The sequence below is a fragment of the Phyllostomus hastatus genome, unplaced genomic scaffold (assembly GCF_019186645.2).
Source record: "Phyllostomus hastatus isolate PE091 unplaced genomic scaffold, TTU_PhHast_1.1 phas_scaffold_1674, whole genome shotgun sequence".
Taxonomy (NCBI): domain Eukaryota; kingdom Metazoa; phylum Chordata; class Mammalia; order Chiroptera; family Phyllostomidae; genus Phyllostomus; species Phyllostomus hastatus.
The window spans coordinates 31030984-31041370 of NW_025334011.1; the positions used below are offsets into that span (position 1 = coordinate 31030984).

General features: G+C 42.3%; 1 protein-coding gene across 6 annotated transcripts in view; it reads right to left on the minus strand.

The window, feature by feature from the left end:
- MCM10 (minichromosome maintenance 10 replication initiation factor) overlaps positions 1 to 10234 on the minus strand; it is a 34206-nt gene extending 23972 nt beyond the window's left edge. Inside the window, exons 1-3 of one of the 6 annotated variants that reach the window (XM_045858199.1) lie at positions 10141 to 10234; positions 8440 to 8526; positions 415 to 682 (exon numbers count right to left, since the gene is read on the minus strand). In XM_045858199.1, coding sequence (XP_045714155.1) covers positions 415 to 682; positions 8440 to 8442 — 271 coding nt within the window. In that variant the 5' untranslated portion in view covers positions 8443 to 8526; positions 10141 to 10234. Of the gene's footprint in view, positions 1 to 414; positions 757 to 8439; positions 8527 to 10039; positions 10111 to 10140 lie in introns of those variants that run through there. The other 5 variants (XM_045858198.1, XM_045858195.1, XM_045858196.1 and 2 more) reach the window with 5 other exon arrangements.
- Positions 10235 to 10387: the final 153 nt, after the last annotated feature.

Here is a 10387-nt window from a genome sequence, read left to right on the forward strand (position 1 = left end):
TTTGAAAATATAAGAGAAGATGCCAGGAATAAGAAAAGGGCACTCCTCAAAGCTTCCTTCAGAATGGTCTCCAGCTCAAACAGAATGTGCAGTAGCTTTTATAGTCTTGTCTCTGGCTCCATGTGCATATAAATTTCAGAGTTACATATATGTTTTTTATAATAAGGATGAAAAGTATTAGATGCACCTGTGAAGGGTCAGTTACAACAGGCTGTCCCTGATACATATATATGTCACTGGCTGTCTGTCAGTTTGCATGCTGAAATGCTGGCCTTAAGTGTTTGATGTACTAACTCAGACAATTTTTTTTTTTTTACAAAGTCATTTATCTCCACCCTTGACTGAAGAGCTATCTTGATGAAAACATTAGACTCGTCTTCATCTAGTCATCTAGAAAGCAAGTAGTGAGGGTACCTTGTAACTCTTGATTAGTTTTCCCTTGACTGGGAGCAGGAGCAGGAAGGACTCTGTTTTTAGCTGAATGCAATGTAGGAGCTTCTTCTTCATCAGATAAGTCCCCCATATCTCCAAAGAGAGTAGCCAAATTTTCCTTTTGGTCTTGAGTCTTTTCCGCTTCATCATCATCAGCCTCCTCTGTGTAAGATTCACCATCACCATCAGCATCGAAGAGCTCATCAAATGCATCAGGTTTACCATCATCCTCGGTCAAGTTGTGGCTCTCCTGTGAATTACAATCCAAGGTTGACTCATTCTCCTCTAGCAGTGCGGTCAGCAGAGACAATTCATCTTCCTCTGCTAAGGAAAAAAGAGAAAATAAGCCTACCTGAGAAAAACTGCTAATGACAAGCATAGTTAATTAAAACACTCAACATTAGCCCTGGCAGGTGTGGCTCTGTGGATTGAGTGCTGACCTGTGAACCAAAAGGTCACTCACTGGTTCAATTCCCAGCCAGGGCACATGCCTGGGTTGAGGACTAGGTCCCTAGTTGGGGGCATGTAAGGCAACCAAAAGATACTTTTCTCATACATCAATGTTTCTCTCCCTCCCTTCCTCTCTCTAAAAATAAATATAGAATCTTAAAAAAATTCAACATTAATATAGCAATTAAAGCATCTCTACAAATTCACCATTTTGCTTGGTATAATTATTGGTTTTATCTCTACCTTCCCTTTCCAAGTCTTCTTGAAGGGCTCTGGGCTAAGAAGAGGCCAATTATCTGCTGAATGACTATACTGGGCCAGTCACTAGGCTAGATCTTTTTCCCTAAGTTACATCAGCTAATGAGACAACTTCCTGCATACCAACTTCAACCCACAAAGACTGGAAAACACACTAAACATATATTTAGGCCCTAGATGTATATATTCCTCCAGTTTTTAATTGTCTAAGCAATTTTTAAAAATATATAGAAAGGTACACGCAATTACATAAAAAGTATTCATATCCCATCACCCAGAATTAGCCACACACTAACATTTTGTCAGGTTTGTTTTTGGTCATTATATTAGTTTTTTAAACAACTTAAAACCTTACCATGCCAAATGTTTGTTTGGTTGGTTGGTTTAAAAAGAGAGGGGGAAGGAGGGAGAAAACAAGGAAAGAAACATCAATGTGCAAGAGAAACATCAATCGGTTGCCTCTGGTGCATCCCCATCGGAGGGCCTGGCCCACAACTGAGGCATGTGCCCTGCCCAGGAAGCAAACCAGTGACATTTTAGTTCACAGGCCAGCGCTCAGTCCACTGAGCCACACCAGCGAGGGCTATCATGCCAAATCTTACCCCAAACTCCTTACCACTACCTTCAGGCCCCGCTGCAATTGCTATCATAATTTTGGTATATCATTCTAGTCCATTTTTCATGCTTTTAGCATAAATATATAGGTATGTATAATTAATACAGTGTCTGGATGTTTTAAAACTATTTACACAGATTGTTTCACACTGTATGTATTATTCAGTATTCTGTTTTCACTCAACATTACATGTAAGATTGTCCAAATCAAAACATACACTTCATTTATTTCTTTCAATTGTTGTTTAGTAGTTCACGGTAAGACTATATCAAATTTCACTATTAATCCACTTTCCAATAAAGAGCATATAGACTCTTTCCAATTTTTTCACACTCTAAACTATACTACAATCATGTATACACCTTCTTGCTCATGTGTGAAAGTTTCTTGGAAACACGTATCCAAAGCGAAATCCCTGGACTGCCAGGTATGCACCTTTTTCAACTTCACGAGATACTGCCAAGTTGTTCTCACAGTGGTTGTACTCTTCCTAGCACTGCACTCAAGTACCATTCCTCCCTACCACCTCACCAGTACCCGAGAGGTCACCTAAGATGTTTTGCCAACCTGCTGGATGATTCAAAAAGGCAGCTCATGGTTTTGACCTGTATTTCCAGGCTTACTAGTGAGATAAAGAATATGCTTATATATATTGGCCAATGGATTTCTTCTCTTTTGATTTGTCTATTTTCTTTGCTCACTTCCCCCCTTTTCAGGCATTATTTCTTCATGAAATCAGAGGCATTTAAAGCAAAAATGTTAAAGATATTTGACTCATCCCCTCACTGGAAAGACAGGAGGTGAAGTCCAGACAGGGCAGAGGCCTGTCCAGGGTCACATGGTGAAAGAGGGCAGTACGGGAGCTGGGTTAGGATGGAGGGTTTAGATCAAGAAACCAGTGTCCACTACACTGCACTGCCATACTAGATGGGAAAGAGCCAACAGCCAAACCTAAGGTCTACCACCTAATGAAGGGTCTAAGGCTTAAAGTCAGAAGTTGCATATTAATTAGTTTTGAATGCTTAGTCCACGAAGACTGTAAGACTGCAGGGTACAGCAAGAGAGAAGAGTCATTCTGGCTCTCCATGCTCCAAGTGACATGGCCACGTGCTGGCAAGAGGCCAAGAAGCCCTCTGCTCTCTCGTTCCCAGCTGCTACAGAGAACACCCCCCAAGAAGAGACCTTGGCCCACACCACCAGGAGTCACAGGTGAAAAATGTTATCCCATGGCTCCATACTCTTGGCCTTGAAAGCAGTTGGGCTAATCCATGATGCCTAGCATCCCAGTTTATCTCGGTCACCAGCAAAAATCATGTTTTCCCATGGATATCCTTACTTGCAAACCCATAGAATCTGCTATCTGGTGTTGGGAACCGCCCTGCTGGTTCAGAAGCTATAACCCCCCAATGGCTAAGGCTGAGTGAGTGACCTTCAGAACAGAAGCCACTAAGGAGACAAAGCTTATCTCCCCGGCAGGAGCATCAGGTCTGCTCCTTTTTCTTCACCCTGCCTGGACACCAATGCTTGATTGGTTAGCGAATGACGGGTAAGATTCCCCAAGGGGGGAACGATCTAAGACAGGCATGAACACAGGGAGGCCCCAGGGAAGGACTTGGGGAGCTATAGCAAAAGAGGGTGATGGACCCTCGCCCCTTGGCTTTGACAAAGCCTGAGTCCTCATTTTGTCTGCAAGAAGTTTCCTAATCTCTTGGCTGCCTTACTTCCCCTACCTGACTTAATCCTGAAACAATGACAGAGGGCCGTGCAGCCCTGTGCTGGAAAGGGCAGGTTCCCTGTGTGATCAAGCCTAAGAAAGAATACATAAAAATCTGTGAAAACTGCTTTGCCAAGAATGCTCTCAATTAAATGATAAGGGTCCAAGCAGGAAATGAGTTTGTTTCCCAAAGTTTTGTAGCCCTTTAGCTCACAGACCCTGACTCAGAATAAGCCCTCGTAGTTCTTTGTATACTGTCTATTGTTTTACTGCCTAAAAATAATTAATGAGCTTTACCTGTATTCTTCTGCAAAATGAACCCAATAAAAGCCAACTGAGGATAAGGCTCTCGGCCCTTCTCCTCTGAGATTGGCCACTTTTCCTCCCCAAGCAGATCATGTCTTGGTAGACTTATTCTCATCCCTGGTGGCCAGGGCAGGGCCTGTGTGTGGAGCCCCCCAACAATCTGGAACTAGAATCTACTACCAGCAAGTTTTCCTGTATCCTCAGTAGCTATTACAACAGAAACCTGGCAGCCCCATGAGTGGAGTGTGTTTAATTGTTCATATCTTGTATGGTAAGTGCTAGAATAGTAGCCGGCATGCAATCAACTTTTGGTAATCAACTCCAGGGCCCTGATTATCTTTTTGCTTATCACCATCACTTTGGAGCTATTAACCTTTCTTCAAGAACACAGAACATGGACTTCTGGCCAAGATAGAGGTGTAGGTAGACACACTGTGCCTCCTTACACAAACAAGATAGGGACAACAACAACTTAGAAACAGAATAACAAGCAGAACTGACAGAAAACTGAACTGTACTGAAGTCGGAAAACCAAGGAGTTAAAATAGACACATTCATCCAGACCAGTAGGAGGGGCGGAGTTGGGCAGCTGAGGGGAGAGGGGTCTAGGCACAAAGAACGGTGGGACTGGACACGGAAGGCCGGATGCACAAGACCACAGCAGGTGGACCCTGGGTGCACAGGTGGTGGCTGGCAGACCCCTGGCTCGGGGTGGCAACCGGCAGACCCAGCAAGGCAGTGATTGTGAAGCAAGGCACTGGGCACAACCCAGGATCCCAGCCATGGGAAATAGAGCCACGGGGCACTGACAGAAAACACCTGTGGGGGTTGAGGCACACAGAGAGACTCCCAGCCTCACAGGACAGTTCATTGGAGAGACCCATGGGGTCCTAGAATGTGCACAGGCCCATCCACATGGGAATTAGTACCAGAAAGGCCCAGTTTGCTTGGGGGAAGTGGTGGAAGGGACTGAAATCCAGCAGAGGGTGGAGCAAGTGCCATTGTTCCCTCTTGGACCCCGCCCCCTCATACAACCTCAAAACTCAGTGACCTAGATTGCCCCGCCCCAGTGAATATCTGAGGCTCCACCTCTCACTACCTAACAGACGCGATAAGACAAAAAAAATAAATAAATAAATAAAATAAAATAAAATGGCCCAAATAGAACAGATCAAAGCTCCAGAGCAAATACAACTAAGTGACCAAGACATAGCCAACCTATCAGATGCACAGCACAGTTCAAAATGTTGGTGATCAGGATGCTCACAGAATTGGTTGATTTTGGTTGCAAATTAGATGAACAAATGAAGGCTACGCTAAGTGAAATGAAGGAAAATGCACAGGAAACCAAGAGTGATGGGAAGGAAACTGGGACTCAAAACAATAGAGTGGACCAGAAGGAAAAAACAACCAAACAGAGAAGAATGAATAAATAAGAATTCAAAAAAATGAGGAGAGGCTTAGGAACCTCCAGGACAACTTTAAATGTTCTAACATCCAAATTATAGGGGTACCAGAAGGAGAAGAGGAAGAGCAACAAGTAGAAAAGTTATTTGAACAAATAATAAAGGAGAACTTCCCCAATCTGGCAAAGGAAATAGACTTCCAGGAAGTCCACGAAGCTCAGAGAGTCCCAAAGAAGTTGGATCCAAGGAGAAACACACCAAGGCACATAATGATTACATTAGCCAAGGTAAAAATGAAGGAGAGAATCCTAGAAGCAGCAAGAGATAAGGAGACAGTAACCTACAAAGGAGTTCCCATCAGACTGTCAGCTGATTTCTCAAAAGAGACCCTGCAGGCAAGAAGGGGCTGGCGAGAAGTATTCCAAGTCATGAAAGGCAAGGACCTACATCCCAGATTGCTCTATCCAGCAAAGCTTTCATTTAGAATGGAAGGGCAGATAAAGTGCTTCTCAGATAAGGTCAGGTTAAAGGAATTCATCATCACCAAGCCCTTATTTTATGAAATGTTAAAGGGACTTATCTAAGAAAAAGAAGATAAAAAACATGTATAATAAAATGACAGCAAACTCACAATCATTAACAACCACACCTAAAACAAAAACAAAAACAAAAACAAACTAAGCAAAAAACTAGGACAGGAAGAGAACCACAGAAATGGAGATCACATGGAGGGTTAGCAACAGAGGAGTGGGAGGAGGAAAGAGGGGGAAAGGTAGAAAATAGACAGGGGGAGGGCAAGAATAGTATGGGAAATGTAGAAGTTAAAGAATTTATGACACATGGACATGAATTAAAGTAGGGGAATGTGGATGGGAGAGGGTGTGCAGGGTGGAGGGGAATGAAGGGGGGTAATGGGACACTTGTAATAGCACAATCAATAAAATATATAGATTAAAAAAGTGATTACGTAAAATCAAAAAGAAAAAAAAAAGAACACAGAACATGACAACAGATTTTTTTTCATCAAGAACCCCTCCTGATTGCTGTAATCTATTGAAGTCCCTTAGGATGCCTTCCTCTTCCCCTCCATCTTTCTTAAGAATTCCTATCCACTGACCCTCCTATGACATTTTCACCATCCGTCATTCCCCATTCCTCTAGTCTTCACTTTGGATCCATGTTCCATCATTATAATCACTGCCTTCTAACAACTCTTCACTCCCTTGCTGCTCTCTCACGCCCTTAGGTTCCTTGACAAAATCTTTTCTTTTTCATAGTGGCATGTGTTGTTATTAAACAAATAAAAAATAAAATTTAAAATATATACAAAGTGATACGAAAAGTATACTTCACGTCTAATTCAGTTCTAAAGGTGTGTCGTAACCTAATAATAAAAGTGTCATATTCTACTGCAAGAGTAGATTATTTTTTCTATATTCATCTTACAGCCAATTTTATCATTCAGAATTCACTGTGAATATTTTCTATTAACTTGTCTTTATAAAATTTATAAAATTTTATGAATGTTGACCTTGACCAAAAACATTAACCCTGATTAAATCCAACACACTTCCACCTCCATGCCTGTACCCAACTGGTGAACTCTCCCTGGAGAAAGACCACCATGCTGCTTGGTTTAACTTTAAATACATACTGGCCAAGAACAAACAGGCATTTAACAGTGCTTAAAAACCCCACACTTCCATAAGACATTTGCTTTCCTGTTCTCTAACCACTTCAGTCTCTTCTCAGACCCGATGCCTCTCCTCCCTTTTCACTCTTATCTGACAATCTTGTCTCACACTTAAAAAAAAAAAAAGGGAAAGCATCAGATTTCATCCTCTTTTACTACTAAACCTGAATATATATTCTCTGCTTTTCTCCTTTGACAATGGATGAAGTGTCTAGTCCTATTTACGGCCAGCTGGTTCTTCCATTCATTAACGGGAGCACATGCCTCTCAGCTCCCTAAGGACTACAGCCAGCAATCACCAGCTCTCTCTTCCCCACATGACCAATTTTCCCATATTCTGGAGCATTTCTCTCAGCATACAAACTCATTCCAGTGTCTCCCATCCTACCATCTACCAGGTATTTTCCTGCTTATTTATCTTGTTCTCCTTACTAGAAGGTAAGCAGGAATGTTGTTCAACACTAACCAGCACCAGGAAACATTTGAATTCATCTATACTGGATCAAATTGTGAGGCCATGCCAACCAAATGAGATTTTATTAGGTACAACCTTCTCATAGCAAAGTTAAACTTTCAATTACATAAAGTGACCTGTAGGTCATTTGATGATTTTAGGAAATAGGAAACTATCATTATACTAAAGGTGCAATCGATTTCACATAATATCACAGTGTGATGAATTTCAACATTTAATTCTATTTTTTAAGGCAATGTATAATAATCTTGGATTTTTAAAAACACAGTTTCAGAAAATGAACTCAATTATACAACCAGAAAAATAATTTGTTAGTATCTCTCCATAGTCAGCATAACAAATTTTATGCTTCTCCCTGGCGAAGCTCTGCTAATTATAGCAATATTTCTTTAAAAAGTAAATGCTTTGCATACATTCCTGCAAAATGAACAAAACTATAAAAATTTAAGCCCTGGCTGGTATAGCTCAGTGGCTGACTGTCAGCCTGAGAATCAAAGGGTTGCCTGTTCAATTCCCAGTCAGGGCCCATGCCTGGGTTGTGGGCCAGGTCCCCAGTAGGGAGTGCACGAAAGGCAACCACACATTGATGCTTCTCTCCCTCTTTTCCTCCCTTTCCCTCTCTAAAAAAATAAAAATAAAAAATAAAAATTTAAGACAGAGTTAGACTAAAATGACTTCAACAGATGTCAATATAAAATGCGAAGTCTGAAGTCAGACTGCCTGGGTTCAAATCCCTGCTCTGAGTTTCACCTATGACAAGTTTCTAAGCATGTTTTTTTCTGTCTATAAAATACAGTTACTCAATGGGTTAAGTTAGTTTATATAATTAAGGACCTTAGAGCAGTGTTCGGCACATTGTAAGCACATGCCAGCTATTGTTCTTATGAAAGACAATTAGTATTGCCAGGAGGAGAAATCCCACCTGATTAAAAGAAGTAACATTCAGTGACTGAAGTGAACTACTCATACAATATTTGAGGGTGGGACAGCCATTTTCACTATATTGCAAGCAGGAGAGACAACAAATCCATAGACAAAAAGGTGATTTTCTAAAAGCAAAAGAAAATTGAGAATGCTGTCAGGACTTACCATCCATTCTGTCTAGGGAACAGAGGTGACAGTGAACTTCGAAGAAGGGTCAGGTGTCCAGGAGACAGCAGCAACGCAGAATCCTAGCTGTGTGAAATTATCATTAGAGAAGTCATCCTTGATTCTCTTGCTCACACTGCATAACCCAAAATCCAGAATCCTACACATCCTAGGGGTTCTAGCCATAGACTTCATCCAGATGCCAACCATTTCTCACTCCCACCACCACCACCATCTTCCTCCTAGGATGGAAGCAGTTTACTTTTTATGTTTTGCAAACTATCTTTATAGAAACTCAGGTAAGGTACAGAGGAGTTAATATGATACTAGATTACATGAACCAGACAAATTGTAAACAGTATTACTATTGTATCTACTGGGGAAGTCTGCTGGATTATAAGTTCCTTGAGGGTCTAGAAGGAGAAAACTGTCTTGTTCCTTTCTATAACCAACCACCCTTTGGGCCCAAACCCATACCCTTTCCTCACCCTCATACCTAGGGCCATCCAACAAGTGCTATGGGTTCTATTCCACACTATTGGGCAAAACTTTCACTTCTCCCCAACTTTACCACCAAAAGCCTAGTCCAAGCCACCACCAATCTTTTGCCCCAACTACTGACTGCATTAGCTTCCTGTATTGGTTTCCTCAGTCTATTCTCTATACAACAGCCACAGTAATCTTTTCTTTCCTTAGTAATCTTTTAGGAACACAAATCCAATAGCAGTAGTCCTTTAATTAAAAATTCTTTAATGATCTTCCATTGCCCTTAGAACAAAATCTACAAAGCCTATGAGGCAATGGATACTCTGTCTTTTGCCTACTTCTATTTCTTTACCTTTTCTGTGAGTCCACTCTACCCACCATTACCCACCCCCCAAACACGTTCTAGCAAGACTAGACTGCATTCTGCCCTGGATGGTGTGGCTCAGTTGGTCGGGCATCCGCCTGCAAAATGAAAGTTCTCTGGTCCAATTTCGGTCAGGGCACATGCTTGGGTTGTGAGTTTGGTCCCCGGTTGGGGTGAGTATGGGAGGAAACCGATCAAAATTTTCTCTCTCACACTGATGTTTCCCTCCCTTCCCCTCTAAAATCAAAAATTAAAAAAAAAAAAAGACTAGATTGCATTAAACTTCTTGAACACACTGAGTACTTTCAGGCATCAGGCTATTTGGAAAGTTGTCCTAGCTCCTTCTCGCATTTCAGTCTCCGCTTAACTATCATTTTTTCCTAAGCCTTTCCAGACCACCCTCTCAATTCACCCTTTTCATTACAATACTGCACTATTCTGCACTTCTGTAGTCCTCTTTAGATTGTAAGCGTCGCAGGTCCTAAGTAGTGAGTGTTTGGAGCCCCGTACATGATACGTAGTCATTATTTTCAAATCATGACTTCTAAAAAATGAATAAGAAAAGTCCAAAAGGCATGCACCCGGCAAGCGTTTTAAAGGTTACTTTTAAAAAGAAAAAACTGGTCCCTTAAAGTAAACGGCCCGTCAAGATACTTTTCCTAAGTGCCCCGCAACTTCTGAGCCACCTAATCTCCCGGTCGCGCCCGCCCGGCGCTCTCCCAAGGCCGCCCCGCTTCCAGTCTTGCCCACCGGAGTGCCCGCAGGCTCGGCGCCTCTCACTCCCAGAGCTCTCTAACCTCTCCCGCAGACGCGCGTGGCAGATCTCTCTCCCGCCGCAAGCGGCTACTTACCCAGCGCCGCACCCTCTCCTTTCCACAGCTAGACGCGCCAAAATTCCAACTTGACTCCACCCTGTCTCTGACGTTTGACGCACGCCGGCTTGGAATCGCGCTGATTGGCTGCATCAGAGCTCTGGGAGGGAAAGATCTGGAGGAGGCGCAAAAAAAAAAAAAAAAAAAAAAAATCCTTGCGTAGAGCAAGCTGATTGGCTCACGTGACCAGGCGCCCTCTTTATTGAAGGCAAGGGAACTTCCGGTA